Source organism: Carlito syrichta, unplaced genomic scaffold, assembly GCF_000164805.1.
Source record: "Carlito syrichta isolate Samal-C Ts95f unplaced genomic scaffold, Tarsius_syrichta-2.0.1 Scaffold288411, whole genome shotgun sequence".
Classification (NCBI taxonomy): Eukaryota; Metazoa; Chordata; class Mammalia; order Primates; family Tarsiidae; genus Carlito; species Carlito syrichta.
Genome location: NW_007232507.1, coordinates 258,489 through 280,525, shown reverse-complemented (window position 1 = coordinate 280,525; position 22,037 = coordinate 258,489). Strand labels below are relative to the sequence as shown.

The 22,037-nt window shown below is 36.8% G+C and overlaps 1 protein-coding gene across 6 annotated transcripts in view; it reads left to right on the top strand.

The window, feature by feature from the left end:
* CNOT4 (CCR4-NOT transcription complex subunit 4) overlaps positions 1-22,037 on the top strand; it is a 151,485-nt gene that overhangs the window by 61,573 nt on the left and 67,875 nt on the right. For all 6 annotated transcript variants that reach the window (XM_008053726.2, XM_008053725.2, XM_021710303.1 and 3 more), the window contains exons 2-3: positions 4,511-4,773; positions 21,551-21,748. In XM_008053726.2, coding sequence (XP_008051917.1) covers positions 4,600-4,773; positions 21,551-21,748 — 372 coding nt within the window. In that variant the 5' untranslated portion in view covers positions 4,511-4,599. The remainder of the gene's footprint in view (positions 1-4,510; positions 4,774-21,550; positions 21,749-22,037) is intronic.

Below are 22,037 nucleotides of genomic sequence, written 5' to 3'. Positions count from 1 at the left end.
ATTGCATTTAGGAAATTGATACTTGAAATTCCCTAAAAGCTTGTGTCTTTTTGCATTTTTCATATGATTAAATTAAATCAGAAGTGTCTGTCCAAGATCATACAGCTACTTAGTGAAAGAGATCAGGCAGAAGTTAGCTCTTTTGCCTTATATTCAAGTGTTCTATCACATCAGACAACCCTCCTTACATGTTACCTTTTGTGAGGTTACATTTGCTAGACTACTTCTGTGGCATCTCTCATCTAGCTGCTAAAAGTATGCAGATACCTGCTTTTGTATTAACCACCCTAAGGAATTTCTTGCTCTGTTGTCCCTTTTCTTCCCTTAAACTTCTCTCATGATACATACTCTTGCAAACTTTTTAAAAATTAAAAAGCAGGCAGAGCCAGGTGTGGTGGCTCATGCCTGCAAACCCACCACTTTGGGAGGTGGAGGTGAGAGGATTGCCTGAGTTTAGGGGTTCTAGACCAGCCTGGCAGCATGGCGACATCTCATCTCTACAATAAATCAAAAAAACCAGCCAGGCTTGGTGGTGTGCGCATGTAGTTCCAGCTACTTGGAAGGCTGAGACAGAAGGATCGAATCGCCTGAGCCCAGCATTTCGAGGTTGCAGTGGCTATGAGCTTGCCACTGCACTCCAACCTGGATGACAGAGACTCCTACTCAAAAAAAGAAAAAAAAATTGGCAGACAGAAACAAAAGCAAAGCCTCACTATGTCATCTTTTGCATATGGTGATTTACTTTCTAGAAAACTTTTCAATTCATAAGCCCCAATGTGTTATTTCCTTTTCTTTTTTGAGTTAGGAGTCTTACTCTGTGTCACAGGCTGGAGTGCAGTGGCATACTCACGGCCACTGCAGCCTCAACCTGCTGGTCTAGGCAGTCCTTTCACCTCAGCCTTCTAAGTTTCTGGAACCACAGGCACGCACCCCCATGTCTGGCTGATTTTTTTGAATTATTATAGAGACAAGGTCTTGCCATGTTGCTCAGGCTGGTCTCAAACTCCTGAACTCAGGCAGTCCTCTTGCCTCCACCTCCCAAAGTCCTGGGATTACAAGCATGAGCCACTGTTCAGCATGTCATAAATTACTTCATTCAAACTAGTAAGCTGTAGTTAAATAATATCTTAGAGTCAAACTTAGAAGTATAGATAGCATCCTTTGATTATTTCAGTCTAGTTTCCTGTTAGTGGAACTGATATTTGAGCCTTTGTTTTCTATAGGTGCAGTTTTGGATGTTTAAGTTGGAGGACCCATTAGAAAATCAGCTCTGAACCCTTAATTTTGTATATGAGGAAAATAGATAGTGGCAAATCCAGGTCTGCAAACCAGGAATCCTGAATTTTTTATATATGCATGTACCATTTCTTTTTTTTTTGGAGTTGGAGTCTCACACTGTCACCCAGACTGGAGTGCAGTGGCCGCTCCCGGCCACCGCAGCCTCAACTTGCTGGGTTCCAGCGATCCTTCCACCTCAGCCTTCCGAGTAGCTGTAACTACAGGCTCGCGCTACCACACCTGGCTGATTTTTTTTGATTTATTGTAGAGATGAGGTCTCGCCAAGTTGCCCAGGCAGGTCTCGAACCCGCGGGCTCAGGCAATCCACTCACCTCAGCCTCCCAAGACGCAGGATAACAGGCTGAGCCACCGAGCCCGGCTACCATTTCTTTATTTTTATTTTTTTGAGTCAGGTTCTCACTCTGTTGCCCAGGCTGGAGTGCGGTGGCATGATCACAGCTCACCACAGCCTTGAACTCCTGGAGTCAAGCAATCCTCCTGCCTCAGCCTCATGAGTAACTGGGACTATAGGCGTGCAACACCGTACCTGGCTAATTTTTTTATTTTTTGTAGAGACAATGTCTTACTCTGTTGCCCAGGCCAGGAGTTTGTTCTGACCTCAAGTGGCTTTTCCACCTTGGCCTCTCCTAGTGCTGAGGATTGTAGGCATGAGCCACCACACCTGGCCCTTTAAAAAAATTTTTTTGAAATAATTATAGATTCACAGGAAGACACCATTTTATTATATTTTTTATTCTAATTATCAGCGAAAGTGAAAAGTAATGTCATTTTCCAAAAGAAAACGAAATCCTTGTTCTCCTTTTTAAAATTTGGCTATTTGAATTGCAAAAATAATACATGGTTTTTGCAACAATTCAAATAATACAGATTTTCCTTTAAAAAATTAGTAGTCTTCTACTTACGTCTATTTTGTCTTTTGTGATATAACAACACTTTGGTGTTCAAACTTTCATGTTTTTTAGTGAAAGTTGAAACAAACCAAATACATATACATTCGGGGCTTATGTATTTATATGGAGGTAGTTGTATGTATTCATGTTCATCTCCAGCTTGCTACTCTATAAAAAGCTTAACTATATAATAGACATCCTTCTGAGTCAATTCACATAGATCTACCTTATGCTATATTATAATTTGCTGAATGATTTTCCTATTATTTACTTAGTACAAGAATAGACATATTTTTGTTTGCCTTTTCTACTCTTATGAACAGTGCTGCAGAACATAGCCAAATACTGGGTGCACAAGTATTTATGTGGAATAGATTCTTAGGTGGTATAAGGGAGTAGTTAGTAGTTAGGAGCACAAATTCTGGGACTAAGACTTCCTGAAAGGAATTCAGGCTGCACTAATAGCTATGTAACTTAAAGCAAGTTAATGTGCTCCCATTTCCTCTTTTGGGAAGAGGGATTAGATCAGTGATAATCTCTGCTTTTGAGGGAAGGTAACTTCTTTGACAGGCCAGTGGGAAAGAAAATCCTATCTCACTGTTGACTAACTAAAGAGGTTGATGATCTTTAATCATTTGCAATTCTTCTGTGAACTACCCGTTATATTATGCCATCATTTTTAACTTGTTTGCTTTATTCTTACTGCTTTGTAAGATTTCTTTATACATTCTAGACATTAACTTTTTTTGCCCTGTTTCTTGCCTATAATTTTGTTTTTATTTTCATCTTTCCATGTTACTAAGTTGATTATATCCTTTTGTGGCTTCTGAATTTTTGTTTTGCTTAGGAAGGCCTGCTGTATCCCAAGGTCTTTTTTGTGTTGTTTTTTTCTTCCAACGCTTCAGTAATTTTTTTCAGTGTATAGCTCTTAAGTCAGATTATTTGGGATTTATTATGTTTGCAATGTGAGTTAGACATCTACTATTTTTTCTTCAGATGGACAGCCAACCCTCTCATTATCGTTTATAAAATAGTCTATCCTTCCCATATCGATTTATAAGTTTTATCAAGTATTAAAGTCTCATACATTAATAGGTCTGTTTCTAGATTCTTTATTTAGTTTATTTGATTTTTTTGTCTTTTTTTGTACTAAATGAAATTATTTAAATCACTGTAGCTTTCTAGTGTAGTTTAGTGTCTGAAAGGACAAATTCTTACTTTGTTTCCCCTAAAAGCTTCAAAGTGATTCTCATGCATTTACTTTATTTTATTTTATTTTCAGTCAGGGTCTTACTCAATCACTCAGGTTGGAGTGAAGTGGCATAGTCACAGTTCATCACAGTCCTGACCTCCTGTGCTCAGGTCATCCTTCCATCTTAGCCTCCCAAGTAGCTGGGATTGCAGATGTGCATCATCATGCCCAAATAATTTTTTTATTTTTTATTTTTTTGTAGATACAAGGTCTCGCTATGTTGCCTAGGCTGGTTCGAACTTTTGGGCTCGGTCAATCCTCCTGGCTTGGCCTTTAAAAGTGCTGAGATTTTAGGTGTGAGCCACTGTGTCCAGCCATCATGCATTTACTTTTATATAAATTTTAGGATCAGTATGTCAAATTATGTTAAAAATACCACCATGTTTTTGGTGGGGATTACCATCGTGTTATAAATTAGTTTGCAGGCTGTCAGTTTTTACCTTAAAATAGTGATTTCAAACTAATCATTTAATGTAACAGTGATGTTAACCTAAGCTTTTACCTAAAGTTTTTCAATTGTCCATAATCTAAAAAATTACATTATTTAACTTTTTTAAGTGTTTGGGATCTGAAGTTCTGTTTGTTCTCTTTCCCCTTCCTATGGCTTGTAGGCCTTTTGTAGCATTACCATAGAAATACTTTTGTTTAATATTTGTTTATTTTCCCAGAAGTTTTCATTGGCATATTATTACATAATTCATGGTATATAAGTTCTGTGGTTCTGTGGTATCTTTTTCTTTTTTTTTTTAAGTTCAAGCTTATGTTTTCTTTGAAGACTTTGATATTAACATGCAATTACAGATAATTCAAATCTTTCCTTTTCATTTGTTGCTTTTAAATTGTGATACATTTTAGAATACTATAATACTAACATGTGGCAGTATTACTGGGTTTAGGTCAAAGTTGAGATAGTTTAAAGTACTGTTTTAAGGCTGAAGATGCTTCTTTACCTTATTTATTTTTCTAAAATGCATTATGACTAGTGCTGTATTGATAGTGTGACCCTTGATTGTTGAATATACCATTTCTTCCCAGTAGTGAACAATATATTTTGTTTCTTCTCACGCAGGTCTTCAAATTTCTACATTTTAGCTTTCAGTGCTGAACTTCCTTTACTTTTAACTTATAAACTTTTGCTGCTGTTTAATAAAAGTGAAGATGTCTCGCAGTCCTGATGCCAAGGAAGACCCTGTGGAATGCCCTCTTTGCATGGAGCCCTTGGAGATAGATGATATCAACTTTTTCCCTTGCACCTGTGGCTACCAGATTTGCCGCTTTTGTTGGCATCGCATTCGCACAGACGAAAATGGGCTTTGTCCTGCATGTAGAAAGGTAAATATTTTAAAATAACTTTGCAATTACTTGTTTTAAGTATAAAGTTTGATGCCTTCACGAATATGAATAAGTGGATTTAAAAGACTCTACAAACCTTAGGTGAGATGATGTGTAGCATTATATTTTTAAGACATGCTGAGGTGGAAAGAACTCACAGTCAAAGTCAAGACTTGACTTTGTTGTTAGCTAGCTGTATGACCTTTGTAAAGTCACACAACCTCTCTTTGATTGACCTTTAGTTTGTTTTTAATCTGAAGAGAAGGACATGGTCATGAGTGCTTACTGTTTAAGAAGATTAGAAGTAGAGAGGTAATGGATTTGGTGTGAGATTGGAAAATGGGATAGTGTAAAATTGGAAAACTACATTTTGTATTACATGGGGGGAATTCATTTTTATTTTCTAATACAAGATAGGAGAGATGTTTAAATGGGTTAAAGGGTTAAAATGACACAGAAAGTCTAGTTAATATTAGTTGCTCATTTTTTGAGCCTTTACAACAATTCTAGCTGTTCTAATTTTACACTTGAAGAAATAGGAGATTAGAGAATGTAAGTAACTTGCTAGAATTGTCAACTTATATGAGTAGTGGGCTTGGAATTCAAATATGTCTTTGGTTTTCTTTTTGAGTTGGAGTCTCACTTTTCTTCCCAGACTGGAGTGCAGTGGCACACTCTTGGCTCACTGTTGCCTCGACATCCTGGGCTTAGGCAACCCTTGTGCCTCAGCTTCCCAAGTTGCTGGGACTGCAGGTGTGTGCCACCATACCCAACTAATTAAAAAAAATTTTTTTTTGTAAAGAATAGTGTCTTAGTAAGTTGTCTAGGCTAGTCTCAAAGCTCCTAGGCTCAAGTAGTCCTCTTGCCTTGGCCTCTCAGAGTGATAGAATTACAGGTGTGACCTGGCCTCAAATATGTCTTCACTCTGTACTATTGTATTATTGAAATGCTCCTCCTAACTCTAAAAGTTTATGATTTTTAATATTATCTGGGTTTTGATAAGCATCTGCAACACAGTTACAGTATAGTGAATGAGCTGTTAGGGTAGGTAGGACTGCTGCATTTGTATTTTGAAGGACTTTGTGGCCTTAAAAATTAATGTAAATATCTGTCACATTATTATAGAATTTGCCTTCTCTTTAATGTATTTGTGATTTAAACCTTCTTTTCTGGTTACCCATTTTGAAGAGCTCATTTGGGTATTACCACCAAATTTGGAGAAAACCGAAGTTTTCTTTAGATACCTAAAATTTTAAAAATAGTGTACCTTTCAGCTTTCTTACCTGAGAATTTATAATCTGCAAAGGCAATACATTTTCTAGTCTGTTTGCTTTTTTAAATCTAATGGGCTTATATATATTATACGAGTAAAACAATTAGGTTTAAGTGTTAGTTAAAATAGTTTATGCATTTATGTAGTTACATATAGTATATATAACATAATATATAATACATATCTGTAATGTATGTTTATAATATAATATGTATATGTAGTGTTTATATATAAATGAAAACCTTAACATTAGCTTTAGTAAAAATCTGTATAAATTTTGTATATGAATTTTAACCATTTAATCATATTTTATAAATTCATTCCCAGGCATTCCATAAGAAGATAATTATATTGAACTATTTAATTGAAAGTGGCAACTTTGAGGATTGTACAGACTCTAAAGAGTGTACATTTCATTGACTTCCTAAAAATTGATCTCTTTCTCTCTCTTTTTCTTTCCTTTGAAATGTTAGGAGGTAGTCTTAATAAAATATCAGTTATTAAGTTGTCATTAGAGCAAAACCAGTTATTTGGGAGAAATTACAAAGAAAAAATTTTTAGTCTTAAGAGACTACCTAGAATTACTTTGAATCCTTAGAAAGTAGAGCAAGAAAATAGAAGATTAAAAAAAAAAATCAAAATAACTTTAGTAAAACTGGTTATGAATAAAGGGTACCCTAGGAAGACCAAAAGTATGAAGAATCTCAAAGACAGAAGGCCATTGGGATCAGTTTCAGGAAGGAAACATTGACTGAACTCTGGAGAAGACTGCTGAAAAAGATACATAACAATGCTTCAGGATCCCAGTAAAAATATCAGTGTTGTTGGTTGAGCAGCCATATGGGTCCAGACTCTTTTTTTGTCATGTAGCAGAGACAGATGCCCTTGAGCTAGAACAGTGATATCATTTGGATCAGATCCTTAAAGGTGAATGGAAACATTCTGAAGGAACTAGGAGCTTCTGTACTTAGCAGATTACCTATTGGCACAATTGTCCAATAATTTGTCTTCACTGTGATCACAAGGAGCATCTTGGCAGTAAATAGAAATAGCATTTATAGGCAGGTTGACAGAGTTCTCACATGCAAAGATGTGCAACAGCAAAGAATCAACACAGATTTCAAGAAAACCCACATCATTAAAGAGAAACACAAAAATCAGTAAATGGAAGATTCTAACACAAGTAGGCAAACAGAAAGAGCCTTTAAAAAGTGTCATTAGTACCTTTCCCAGAAGAAAGAATGACATATTCATATAGAAATAATTTTTATTTTTTAAAGAACCAGCTAAAGTGATCTGGAAAATGGAAAATCTTATAGATGGTCTGAAAAGCAGAATGGACTCATTTGAAGGTCAAATTGGTAAATTGGAAGATTCTGCCGTGGTCTTTTTTTTGCAGAGTATAATGTAAAAAGAAAAAAATAGAAAGCATGAAAGAAAAGTTAAGCAACATAGAAGTTGTACAGGTTCTAATTTTTGCTGAAAGCAGCTTCAGAAGGACTGAACTAAAAGGGGATGGGAAGAAATAACCAAAGAACTAATAGAAGATCCTTCCTCCTGATGAAAAGCAGTTGTCCTCTGATTAGAAAGGCCCTGTGTGAGAAGCAAGATGAATAAAAAAGACTAATATCTATTTATATAATTTTGAAATTTTAAATCCTCTAGAATTAAGTCAAAGTTCTAAAAGCTCATGAGATACAAATACATAGACTACAAAGGATCAAGAATAAAATGAATTCCAGTATTGTCATTCTACAGTCATAGAAAAGAGAAAATAATTAAGGAATTTATTTTTCTAAATTTTGAGGGAAAATAGCATTGAAAGAAGAATTCTTAATTTTATTCATATGTGAAACCATAATAAAACATTTTCAGACATTCAAAGATTCATAATTTTTATTATTTTTGAAGAGTTGAGGATGAGTGAATGGTTTTGAACTGAGCAATGAGAAGAAAAGAATAGCCGTTAACTGAAATGGAGAGTAATGCAGCAGGAAGAGGTTTTAAGAAGATCAGGAGTTCAGTTTTAGACATGTTAAGCATGAGATTTTTATTAGAAATCTAGATGATGTTTTGAGTGAACAGGTGGACGTTCAAGTCTGAATTTCCAGAGAGGTTTATGATATGCAGATATAAATTTGGAATTCACCAGCATATAGTATGTTATTTATAAAATTATGAGTAAGAAGGTAATAGATAATTATGAGAAACTGTCTAAGGATGAGCACCAAAACTCCAACATTTTTAGAAGAAAAATCCAGATTACAGAGGTCTAGGACAATCTCCCCTTAGGTCTCCAAGTTAAATCTTTAGCTGAGGCAGTTATTGTTATTAGGCCAATAATAATTTTTTTGGTTTCTTGTTGACTTAACATGACCACGTCTCTTTGAACCTCTGCTTGGTCTCCTGACCACCAGACCTTTCTTGTACCTTCTCGTGGGTCATGGAGGACACAAAGTGCAGCCAGCAGAGTCTTAGAGTCTGAGACCTGACTTGGTCTTGCCAGAAAGTATGCTGAGCACAGGATTCATATTAAGTCAGGGTCCACCAAGTCTTTAAGTCTCTGGAGGCTGTACCAGTGGTTGTGTTAACACAGAAGAAAATCACAAATATTGCTAGAGGCCTGGAGAGGAACATGAGGCTACCACTTACCCTTGACCCAACCCTGCAAGGAGAGGACCTACAGAGGCTACTCTGTGAGGTCCAAACTGAGATGATTTAAATAAATTTGAAGATATAGGTAGGGAGCTAGTTGAATCACCCTCCTGGTTTTGATGAAACCTGCCTGGTTGCATAATAGGTGTCTTTGCTTTGAAAAGCAGAAACAGAGGTTCAAAAACCAAAAGAGTTTAGTGTTTCAGATTGGTTCTATCTGCGAAACATAGGCAACATATTGGTCATTTATTAAACTGCCTTTGTGTGTCTTTTTAGTAGAGCATTTTTTAGAAAAATACCTGGTGGAAACAACAGATGTGGGAATATAGGTGGTGCACTGATATAGCATTGTATAATATTGATTTACTTGGAAGCCAGAGACTAGACAAAGATATAAGAACTTCAACAGAAGTATTACTAATTTTATCTCAGAAATAATAGAAGATACTGTTTCTATAAAACAAGAACAAGGTGGTATAGAAAAGAATACTCAATGAATCATTATTAATGAAAATTAAAATATAATAGCAGAAAGAACCGCAGGAAAATGTTGAAGTTGAGAAGATCTTTTAGAAAGTTAGCACAAAAAGCAAGAGTGTATATTTGAGAGAAGAGATAAGTTTTCTGAGGATCAGTCAAGGAGATCAGATACCAAATAACTAAGTACTCTTGAAAGAGATCACAGTGAGATAGAAAGAAATAATCATCCAGAAATATGATTGGAGAATATTTCTCAGATCTAACAAGCACACTTTCATATTAAAAGAACCTATCAGGTGTCCAGCACAAACTTTTTTTATTTTGAAATGCCAGAATACTGAAGACAAAGAAGTTCTACAAGCATCCAGACAGGAAAATTAGATCATATGTAAGAGATCAGGAATCAGAATTGCTTCAGACTTCTCAGCAGCAAGACTTCAAGCTAGAAGACATTTATGAAGGAAATTAATTTTCATCCTAGGATTCTCTATCTGTTCAACTGCTACATGTGAAGCTACACTAATAGACATTTCTAGACCTGAGAGGGCTCAAATATTTTTACTTCCGTGCATTCTCTCTCAGGAATCTACTGAAGGATTTGCCCCACCAACATGAAGGAATAAAGAAGGGAGAAGAATGCATGGGATAAAGGAGACAGGTGATCCAACATAGAGAAGCAGTGGGATTCCTGGGATGATGGGGAAAGATGACAGCTGTGCCCCAGGTAAAGAGGGCAACCAGTCCACAATGTAACACATCAGATAACTCCAAGAGGGATTTCTATCAAAAGATAAAATTGAAAGAATACTGGTGTTTCAAAAGAGAAATGTCTTGTGAGGCCATTTTGATGATAGGAAGAGATTTAATGGTCAAATTAGTACTAAACACACAGAGATAATCAGACAAAACACAGTTATTGTCTCTTGAAGAAACAAAAATTGTACAGAAAAGAATGAGTAATCATTATGCTACAATAGCTAACCTGTGAGGTAGGGTAGAGGTTTAATTTTTTTCTATACAGCTATTTTGTTGTTGCAGCAGCATTTGTAGAAGAGACTATCCCTTCACTATTGATAAGGATTCATTGCTCATAAATGTGTGTTTATTTCTAGAATCTGTATTCTGCCCATTGATGATTATGTCTATCCTTATGCCAGTATCATATTGTCTTGATTACTGTAAGTTTTGAAATCCTGTATGACAAGTTTTCCAGCTTTGTTATTCTTTTTATAGTTTATTTTGAGCTGTTTTAAGTCCTTAGCCTTCGCACTTACATTTTTAAATCAGCCTGTCAGTTTCTACAAAAAAACCACTCAAATTTTGATTGAGATTACGTTACCTATATAGCTCATTTTGAGGAAAAATGACATCTTAAAATGTTGACTCCTTTAGTTCATCAATAAGTTATATCTTTCCTTTTTTTCTAAGCTTTAAAATTTCTTTAGCAATGTTTGTTGTTTTCAGTGTATAGAGGAGAATGTTTTGTTATACTTACCTGTATTTTTTGGTTTTTGGGCTATGTCACATGATACTGTTTTTAAAATTTATTTTTCTTTCTTTTTGGAATTGGAGTCTCACTCCATCGCCCAGACTGGAGTGCAGTGGCATGCTCCCAGCCACTGCAGCTTCGACCTGCTGGGCTCTCGCGATTCTTCCGCCTCGGCCTTCCATGTAGCCGGAACTACTGGTGCGCGCAACCATGCCCAACTAATTTTTTATTTATTATAGAGACGAGGTCTCGCCAAGTTGTCCAGGTGGGTCTCGAACCCATGGGCTCAGGCAGTGCACTTGCCTTGGCCTCCCAAAGTGCTGGTATTACAGGCTGTGCCACCGAGCCTGGCCTAAAATTCATTTTTTAATTGTTCATTGCTATTGTATAATTTTTGTACATTAACTGTCTATTCTGTGGCCTTGTTAAATAGATTCCTTAGAAAGATTTCTTACGTAGGTGATCATGTCTTCTTTGCATAAAGACAGTTTTACTCCTTCGTTTCCAATTTCTCTGCTTTATCCCTCCTATATAATGTTGAGACATAAGAAAGATGTCGTTTGTCCTTAGTCTTAGCAGCAAGGTGTTGAGTATTTCACCATTAAGTATGTTGCAGGCTGGCCGGGCTCGGTGGCTCAGCCTGTAATCCCAGCACTTTGGGAGGCCGAGGTAAATGGATTGCCTGAACCCGCGGGTTCGAGACCTGCCTGGGCAACTTGGTGAGACCTCATCTCTACAATAAATCAAAAATTAGCCGGGTGTGGTAGCGCGCGCCTGTAGTTCCAGCTACTTGGAAGGCCGAGGCAGAAGGATCGCTGGAGCCCAGCAGGTCGAGGCTGCGGTGGCCGGCAGCGGCCACTGCACTCCAGTCTAGGTGACAGAGTAAGACTCCAACTCAAAAAATAAAAAAAAAGCAGTATGTTGCAGGCTGTGCATTTTTTTTGTGTGTGTTCTTTATCGGGTTGCAAATGTTTTATTTTATTCCTCATTTGCTGAGACTTTTTATCATGAATGGTGTTGAATTTTGCCAAATAACCTTTCGCTTTTATTGAGGTGGTCATAACTTTTTTTCCTTTATTTTGTTTAAATAGTGATTTATGTTGATTTTTGAATCAGCCTTTCCTCCCAAGGACAATCTCCACTTTGTTATAATATATTATCCTTTTTTAAATTTAATTTGCCAGTATTTTCAGAAGATTTTCATATCTGTATTAGAAAGGATTTTTATTTGTAATTTTATATCAATTTTTAGATTTGGTATCATAAAATGAGTTGGGAAATGTTTCCACATCCTCTCTCTTCTAAAATAGTTTGCATGTGACTGATACTCTTTTGTATTTCTTTTCTAAATTCATTATTGTCATGGACTCTTTTTTTTTTTTTGAGTTGGAGTCTCACTCTGTCGCCCAGACTGGAGTGCAGTGGCCGCTCCCGGCCACTGCAGCCTTGACTTGCTGGGTTCCGGCGATCCTTCTGCCTCAGCCTTCCAAGTAGCTGGAACTACAGGCGCGCACTATCACGCCCAGCTGATTTTTGATTTATTGTAGAGATGAGGTCTTGCCAAGTTGCCCAGGCGGGTCTCGAACCCGTGGGCTCAGGCAATCCACTCACCTCAGCCTCCCAAAGTGCTGGGATTACAGGCTGAGCCACCGAGCCCGGCTTGTCATGAACTCTTATCAGATGTCTTCACTGGAGAGCCACCTGTGAAAACTAGCTATCACCATGTTTTTCTATATAGACTTCTGGAATTCTTTTTGGTTTAACTCCCTCCTTGTGGCATTTTGCTCCATAAACTTCAGTTGCCTCATCCTCTTCAATTTTGACCACTATCTTCTTCATTCATTATGACTTTTGGACCCAGTACCAGGATCCAGTGAGTGCTAGAAGAGCAGAAAGCTGAGACCATCATAGTTTTTAAATCCATCTTATTTCTTTGCTCAGAGGCCACAGGTCTGCCATTAATAGCCTGTTGTAATGTGTCTTAAAACAGTTGTTTCATATATTTTGTCTAGTTTTCTATTTGTTTATGGTGGTAGGCCTAGTCTTTTACTGTCATGACTGGAAGTGTGCACATTGTAGAATTTGCATTTTATAATATTACAGACTGAAGTTAGGGTAGGTTAGAAAGTATACTTGGGATATGTGGTGAAGAAGACCAAGACAGCTAAATCTTCTACTTAAATAATGTGATATCTACAATGGAAAAATCAAGAAGTGTTAATATAAGCTTGTTATTTAGAGATATGGCAGTAAATGACAAAAAATCATCTAAAAGAGTCACTATTCTATAGAGAAGCAACTGGTGCAAAGGAGGAAGGAAATAGAGGACTGTGTCTTTTCTATAAAACTGGTAGAAGTGATTGACTAGGAGTATATACAAAAAAATCATTAATGAAGGGAAAAATGATACGGCGAGCAAATGGAAATCATAGGAAGGAAAATATAGTACTGATATCAGTCATAATAAAATTCAAGATCAAACACATTTTAAAAGGAGGGAAAAAGAAGTTTTTCTTATTCATAAAAGGTCTACAAAGTCATGAGTTGTTATTTATGTAGCAACAGAGCTTTGAGGTATTTTGAGTTGTTATAAATACCAAGAGAAATGAATATTCATATTCACAATGGAGAGACTTTTAATGTTCATATTTTAGAAATTGACAAATGAGATAAACAATAAAAAGAAAATGGTTTGCACGGTGGTTCACGCTTACAGTAATCCTAGCACTTTGGAAGACCGAGGCGGGAGAATTGCTTGAGCCCAGGAGTTTGAGACCAGCTGGTTAACATAGGGAGACATCTCTCTACAAAAAATTTTAAAAATTGGCCTGCTGTGGTGGCACACTTCTGTAGCCCCAGCTACTTGAGAGGCTGAGGCAGAAGGATTGCCTGAGCCCAGGAGGTCAAGGCTGCAGTGAGCCATGACCGTACCACTGTACTTTAGCCTGGGCAGCAGAGTGAAACTCCAATTTAAAGAAGAAAAAAGAAAGTGGAGAATTTGCGTAACGCTATTAGCAAGATGTGTGTGTGTGCATAAGTTTGTACAAACAAGTTTGTACAAACAAATTTGTACAAAACTTTAAATCTAAAAGCAATGGTCACAACAAGTGACTTTCAAGCCACAATGGAAATATTAGCCAGTTCCAAAAGATAGAACTCACTTGTGTTTTTTAAAGCATTTCTCCTGCTTGGGGTTCGTAGAACTTTTTGAATTTGTGGAACTGGTGAATTTCTTTAGTTCTGGGGAAAAAAATTAAGCTATTATATTTTTGATATTACCTTTTTTCTCTTTCCTCTTCTCTGGGACTCTGATGAAATATTTTTCAGAACTCTTCACTGTTTTCCATGTCTGTTTACCTCTTTTGTTTATTTTTCTTTCTCTCTCCTTAATGCATTTAGTAGATGATTTCTTCTTGCCTATCCTCATGTGAACAGTTTCTTCTTTTGGATCAATATGCTGCTAAATATGTCCATGGGGTTTTTGACTTTTGGTTTTGTGTTTTCCATTTCTAGAAATAATGCTTGCTCTGTTTTCATACTTACTATGTTATTTCTTAATAGATTCTTATACCCTGCTGGTATTTTAAAGTTTATCATATAGTATTTTTTAAATAGATGATCATTATGTTTTAAAAATCTTTGTCTAATAATTCTAGTACTGAAGTCTGTGGAGGATGTTGTTCATATTGTTTTATTTTTTTATATGATTGGTCAATGTGGCTGCTTTATTTCTTTATGAGCTTGATTAAGGTGGTCATTGTCATTGAGAAAATTACTTGTAGGATTCTCCAAGGCTTAGGATAGATTTGCCCTCCTCTAGAGAGGTTTTGATTTGGCTTTTGCTGGGCGCTATAAATGTTGTTATCAGAGATGCCAGTTACTTGGGTCAAGCCAAGCTATGCATCTCTAGGGTGCAAGCTTTCCCTAGGTTTGGCTTCAGCAATTTTCCCAAGGATGATTTTCTCCTGCCTCCTTTTCCATCTTATTCTGGCCCCTCTGTAGTTCTTATCCTGAGACTAACCTTTGGGCATGGTCTGAATCTAAGCTTAATGTGGGACCAGTCTTGCCAAAGACTTCCCACCTTGGGCTGCACTTCAGCTTTAAATGCACTCTTCTTCTCATTTGTCTCTCCCACATTTGTAGTTGTCTAGATTTTTCTCTTTTTTTGAGTCAGAATCTCACTCTAATACCCAGGCTGGAGTACAGTAGCACGCTCATGGCCACCACAGCCTTGACCTGCTGGACTCAGGTGATCTTTCTGCCTCAGCCTTCCAAGTTGCTGGAACTACAGACCTGAGCCACCATGCTTGGCTGATTTTTTAGTTTATTGTAGAGACAAGGTCTTGTCAAGTTGCCCAGGCTGGTCTCGAACCCCTGGGCTCAGGCAGGCCTCTTGCCTCAGCCTCCCAAAGTGCTAGAATTACAGACATGACTTCCCACAAAAAAAAAAAAATTAGCTTGAAACTTTTACAGATTATTATTGTTAAGATGTTAGTAAAAAAATATATATATATGTGTGTGTATGTATATATATGTATATGTATATATAAGTATATTATATATGTATATGTGTATGTATATGTATATATATGTATATGTATAGTATTTTTCATTGTTTTTAACAAGAGGGTTAGTTAGCTCACCATTACTAGAAACTAGAAGCATGAAAAATAGTGCAGTTAAATTAGATGTTAACAGCAAAAGTTTATAAAAGTTCATGTACCTGTAAAATAAAAATTACAGTTCTCTATAACTCCTGGGTTAAAGAGATCAAAGTGAAATTACTTATTTTGAATCAATAATTGGAGCATGACTTCTTTGAATATCTAGAATGAGAATAATATCTAGAATGAGAACAAAGTAATATATTAAGGAAAAGCTAAAGCTGTGTTTATTAGAAAACAATAAAAATAAATGAATTTATTTCCAGCTCTAAGAAATCAGAAAATGAATAAATGCTGTGATGATGCAAAGCAGGATTTCAGGAGAATTTAGTGAAATAGAAAAAAAAATTTTTCTCAATAAGATTAGAGCTGGTTCTCTGAAAAGATCAATAAAATAATCAATGTGTTAGCAAGTCTAATAAAAAAATAAAGAGAAGACATGTAGATAGAATGAAAGTGGGAATATGGAAGAAATTAAATGATTACACTAGAGACTATAAGCCATGTTAACTAGTCATTTATCAATTAACACTAATAAAAATAGTGTTGTATCTGAATGCTTCTCCACAGGTAACCTGTTTAACATTAGTTTGATATATAATACACAGTAGTACCTTTAAAGAAGAATTTTCTGCTTGTTATTTTTTCTTAGAAATTTAACATATTTTTCAGTCAAACCATTGACCAGATATATTTTCTTTATATTCATTTCTAGTACTAGTATTATTAACTTTGTGGCTCTCATTCTCTGCAGTTATTCAAATTAAGTTTCTTCATCTCTCATTTTATAGTCTACTTCCTTTCCTCATTTCATTGTGTCAGTTTATTGATTTTATGACCTTGGATTTGTATAGTATGTATGTATGATGGTGTGTGTAGAGAAGGAACTATTAGGGAATGTGTGCTTTTCCAAATCTTTGATGAAACTTTTGGATATATTAAGACTAATAATAATAAGCCTTTGATTATATATTTACTGTTTGTAGTTAGATTAAATTAGCATAGTTTATATTTCTCAGATGTTAAAATTAAAAAGCTAGTGTTTATAGCAGATCCTTTAAATTGCTGGAGTAAGATATATTTGGAGGATAAATCGTACTAAAAGAATTTGTCTCATTTTTCTTCTGTTTTTCTTTTGCATTATACAGCATTTATGTTCCAACAAAGCTGACTTTGAAGCCTGCTGGAAGTATATTTCTTTTTTATTTTGAGTCTGTGTCTCACTTTGTTGCCCAGGCTGGAATGCAGTGGCTCACTCGTGGCCACCGCAGCCTCGATCCTTCCCCGTCAGCTTTCCAAGTAGGTGGAACCACGGGTGTGCACCACCAACACGCCTGGCTAATTTTTTGATTTATTGTAGAGACGAGGTCTTGCCAAGTTGCCCAGGCTGGTCTCAAGCCCGTGTACTCAGGCAGTCCTCTCACCCTCACCTCTCAAAGTGCTGGGATTACAGGTGTGAACCACTGCGCCTGGTGGAAGTATATTTCCATAGGGGAAAAAAACTTGGAATGACATAGGAAACAAGACTAGGATAAGGGTATAACCCAGTGTTACACAGCATGGTGGTGCATCAGTAATACACTGGATGAACACTGGTATTGTGACCTAATTGTTCTTACTTGTCACTCTGCATCAATTTTTTTGTGTTCATGCATTTAAAAATTTTTTTTTCACTTTTTAATTTTTATTTTAAGTTTTTGTAGAGACAAGAGTCTCACTGTGTTGCTTAGGCTGGTCTTGAACTCCTGGTCTCAAACAGTCCTCCTGCTTCAGCCTTCCAAAGTGCTTGCGTGAGCCACTTTGGCCCGCTCCCCCCCCCCCTTTTCTATAAAGCCAGACTCACTCTTTCGTCCAGGCTGAAGTAAATTGGTGCACCATGGCTCACTGCAGCATTCAACTCCTGGGCTCAAGGGATCCTCCTCCTCAGCCTCTCAATTAGCTGGTACCATAGGTATATGCCACCACACCTGGCTAATTTTTATTTTTTGCAGAGACAGGGTCTTACTATGTTGCCCAGGTTGGTCTCAATCCCTGAACTCAAATGATCCTCCTACCTCAGCCTCCCAAAGTGCTGGAACTACAGATGTGATTTTTAAACAAATGTTATATTTGTCTCTTTTTTTTTTTTTTTTTTGAGTTGGAGTCTCACTCTGTCACCCAGACTGGAGTGCAGTGCCTGCTCCCAGCCACCGCAGCCTCACCTGCTGGGTTCTGGTGATCCTTCCGCCTCAGCCTTCCGTGTAGCTGGAACTACAGGCACGCGCTACCATGCCCGGCTAATTTTTGATTTATTGTAGAGATGAGGTCTCGCCAAGTTGCCCAGGTGGGGTCTTGAACCCGCAGGCTCAGGCAATCCACTCACCTCAGCCTCCCAAAGGCGCGGGATTACAGGCTGAGCCACTGAGCCCGGCTATTTGTCTCATTTTTAGTCAGGATTTTACAGCATCAGAAATGCTAACAAAGAAACCCCTGCTCCCCACCCCCCCCTTTTTTTTTTTCCACATCCCACCTGTTCTCAGAAGAATTTAGGACTCAGAAAAGTTATATCATTGCTTCTCACCCTGTCTGTGGTGAAGAATCAGATTTCTCTCTGCCCTTCAATTGATTGAGGACTGAGGTAGAACTCTGTGAAGCCTGCCTAATATTCTACTTGTGTCATATGCTTTGCCACATTGAGAAATGTCTTATTCTGTAGAGTCCACTGATGATAGTATTTGAATAATGTAGTCATGTGAAATGCTATGAGAGTTTACAGATGTTTATTTCAGTCTCTGTACTTTTCTTATCAGGGACTGGTAAAAATTCAAGTGATGGACTGCACTTTGAAACAAAACTAGGAGCAATCCATATATGTGATTTGTTCAGGGAGTGGATTATTGCCATTCTAGATATCAGTGAAAGGCAACAACTTTTAAACAGATGCAATAGTAAATACTCCAAAATGAGCTAACCGGAAATCCAGGGGTAGAAAATAGCTTTTCTGTGTGCAAATGAAAAATTTAAGAGATCTTATAAAAAGATATTTTAGTTAATGTGTAGTTCATTTTTATGCTTTCTTGTACTTAAAATACATGTTTTATACTTGCACCTTTACAGCTCCAAAGAGTTTCAAGGGATTAAAATCATCCAGGCAGATAGATTAAGATTTGAAGGAGCTGGGCTTCGTAGCTCAGCCTGTAATCCCAGCGCTTTGGGAGGCCAAGGTGAGTGGATTGCCTGAGCCTGCGGGTTCACGACCCGCCCGGGCAACTTGGCGAGACCTCATCTCTACAATAAATCAAAAATTAGCCAAACATGGTAGCATGCGCCTGTAGTTCTGGCTACTTGGAAGGCTGAGGCGGAAGGATCGCTGGAGCCCAGCAGGTCGAGGCTGCGGTGGCTGGGAGTGTGCCACTGCACTCCAGTCTGGGCGATGGAGTGAGACTCCAACTCAAAAAAAAAAAAGATTTGAAGGAGAAAATTAATGTAGATAAAGGAAAGTAAGAGTAGAACAGAGAAAGTTTTGAGAGGAAGCGTTTAGAAAAAACTTAAATTGAGGACGACTATATAATTGAATAAGGACTTAAATATTAATAAATCTTTAACCATTTTGTTCCATAAATTAAAAATGCAAGAATTTATTTCTTGATTCAGAAATGTAGAGGTCTTTTGTGTGTGTGTGTGTGTGTGTGTCTTTTTTGCTTTATTTTAAACAATTAGCACTAAATGTTCAATACTGAAGAGTAGCTTGATGTCCACTTGGCAAATATTTATTGAGCTCCTAAAGTGAGCCATACTATATATTTGATCCTGGAGAAAGTCCTAAGATTACAAAAGTCAGATAAGTTACTAAGTCCGCTGTTTTGTATGCTTTCCACTCCTAAGCAAGTTGGAGTATGCAAATAGGACTAAGTAGCTAAGAGATTCAGACTTTTTAATGTGGGAATTGAGTTGTGTGGTTGCTTACATCCTATAGAACCATTAAGAATTATGTCTGAATCTTTTTTAAGTAACCAGCTCTAGTTCATTGATGATACAGTAAACTATGAAGAATATGTGGTTTTCTTAAAAAAACAATAAATTAAGGCTGAGTGCGGTGGCTCACACTTGTAATCCCAGTACTTTGGGAGGCTGAGGCAAGAGGGTTGCCTGAGCCCAGGGGTTCAAGACCAGCCCGGGCAACTTGGCGAGACCTCATCTTTATAACAATATTAAAAATTAGCTGGTTGTGGTGGTACACCTGTGGTCCTAGCTACTCAGTAGGCTGAGGTGAAATGATCACCTGAGCCCAGCAGGTCGAGGCTGTGGTAAACTTGATCCTGCAATTGTCCTCCATCCTGGGCGAACGAGTGAGACTCTCATTCAAAAAAATAAAGGCAGTAAATTAAAGTTGAAAGTGGACATAAAAGGGAAAAAAGAGATTTTTTTGGAGACCTTAGGATATATATTAGTAAAAATCGAGAATGATAAAGTGAAATCTCACCTATTAATTGCACCAGTCTTAATTGTATCAGTGTTAATCTGGGTATGTTCATAAGTTTGAGAGTTTTGTTTTTGCTTTTTATTTGTATGTGAAAAGATGAAAGTAACAATATTGAAGGCATTGCTTGGTTTCAGGCTTGTAGATAATTCTTACATTGTCCTTGTACCCACTTTTTTCTTGTTTGCACTGTTTCTGTTGTCCTCCACTCTTATATTCTATTAAGTACAATTTCAGAATCAATTGTGGTTCCTAGTCCTAGGGTCTCTTCCTATCTGGTTTTAAATATTATTGCATTCAGTGTGCCCCACTTACCATTTATCATTAACAGTTTTTATTTTACTTTATTTTTGAGGCTAGGTCTCATTTTGTTACCCAGGCACAGTGGCACGATCATGACTCACTGTAACCTCAACCTCCAGGGCTCAGGCGATCCTTCTACGTTAGCTTCCCAAATAGCTGGTACTACAGGCATGGGACTCTTCATCTGGCTAAGTTTTTGACTTTTTTGTAGAGACAAAGTCTTGCTATATTGCCTAGGCTGATTTTGAACTCCTATGTTCAAACAGTCCTCCCACCTCGGCCTCCCAAAGTGCTGGAATTACAAATGTGAGCCACTGTGCCTGGCCCATTAATAGTATTTATTATTAGTAGTAATAATAACTGACACTTTTAATGATTATGTGCAAGGCATAGTTTTAATCACTTTTTAATTGTATTATCTCTTAATTTTCATTAAAACTCTCTAAATAAAGTATTGTGATTACAAATGAAAAGACTGAGGCTGAAAGATCGCATAATTTAGCTACATTCTCTCTGATAGTAAAAGGTGAGCTAGAATTCAAAGTCAGTCACTCTGACTCCACAGTTCCTATTTAGGTTACCAAGCCTTGGTAGAAAAGAAAAGAGGTACATACAGTGAAATGGCTAGTATTTATTAAGGGATTACTATGTGCCAGACATGATAATATGATGGTTCATTTTTATCTTTATGTCAATCTTTAATATTATTTTCATTTTATATGAGGATAAATAAGTGCTGAAACTTATTAGTCAGGATATATATGTATTATTAATTTGCCTGTCTCTCTCCCTCTTATACTGGAAGTGTATTAAAGAACAAATGTGTAACTTCATTAATCTTGTACACATGGTAGATTTTCATTAAATATTTGTTAATTATAATATGTAAAACCTATATTTAGATGAGAGAACTTATACCCTTTGCTTTTTTTTTTTTTTTTTTTTTGAGTCAGAATCTCACTCTGTCACCCAGACTGGACCAGCTAAATTTTTTTTTTAATTTATTGTAGAGATGAGTTCTTGCTATGTTTCCCGGGCTGGTCTTGAACCCCTGAGCTCAGGCAGTCCTCTTGCCTCCACCTCCCAAAGTTCTGGGACTACAGGCGTGAACCACTGCGCCCCGTCTCACTCTTTGCCTCTTACATAGCAACTTAGAAGGTTAATTTTCCTGAAAGCAGTACAGTTTGTTATTGTTTCATTTTGTTTAGAATTGTGATGCTAAGTTTTAGTGCTAAAAGTGGTCTGTACTAAGCTCCAAAAAATAAGCATTTTTAGAACTATTTTATTTAACATTTAGGTTTTATTAAATAAAAAATATTTTAAAACAACATATTCAAAAAAGAGGAAATGTAACAACCACATACCCACCGTCTAGAATTGGATAGTTATTATTCATGCATTTATTACTATTTGTTTATTTAGTACTAACTTCTATGTTTACTTTACACTTAAAGCCATATCCAGAAGACCCAGCAGTTTATAAACCACTCTCCCAGGAAGAATTGCAAAGGATAAAGAATGAGAAAAAACAGAAACAAAATGAAAGAAAACAGAAAATATCAGAAAATCGCAAACATTTGGCTAGTGTACGTGTTGTACAAAAAAACCTCGTCTTTGTTGTAGGTTTGTCTCAGCGTCTAGCAGACCCAGAGGTAAGTCCTCTTCTGTTTTCTTTGTCATCTTAATATTTTTTTGCTGTTTGCTTCCCTACTTGGAAGTAATAGTTGACCCTGCTCAGCTGTAGGATTCCTTTGAAAATATTAAATCTTAGGAGAAAATAAGAAATAACTTTTCAATATTTGCTAAGAAACCAAGAACCATTTATGATCTTAAATGTCTTAGTTTCTGTTGGCCTTAGTTTATTTCATTTTATTGTTATTTTATTTTTTGAGTTGTAGTCTCACTCTGTCACCTAGGCTGGAGGGCAGTGGCACGCTCCCG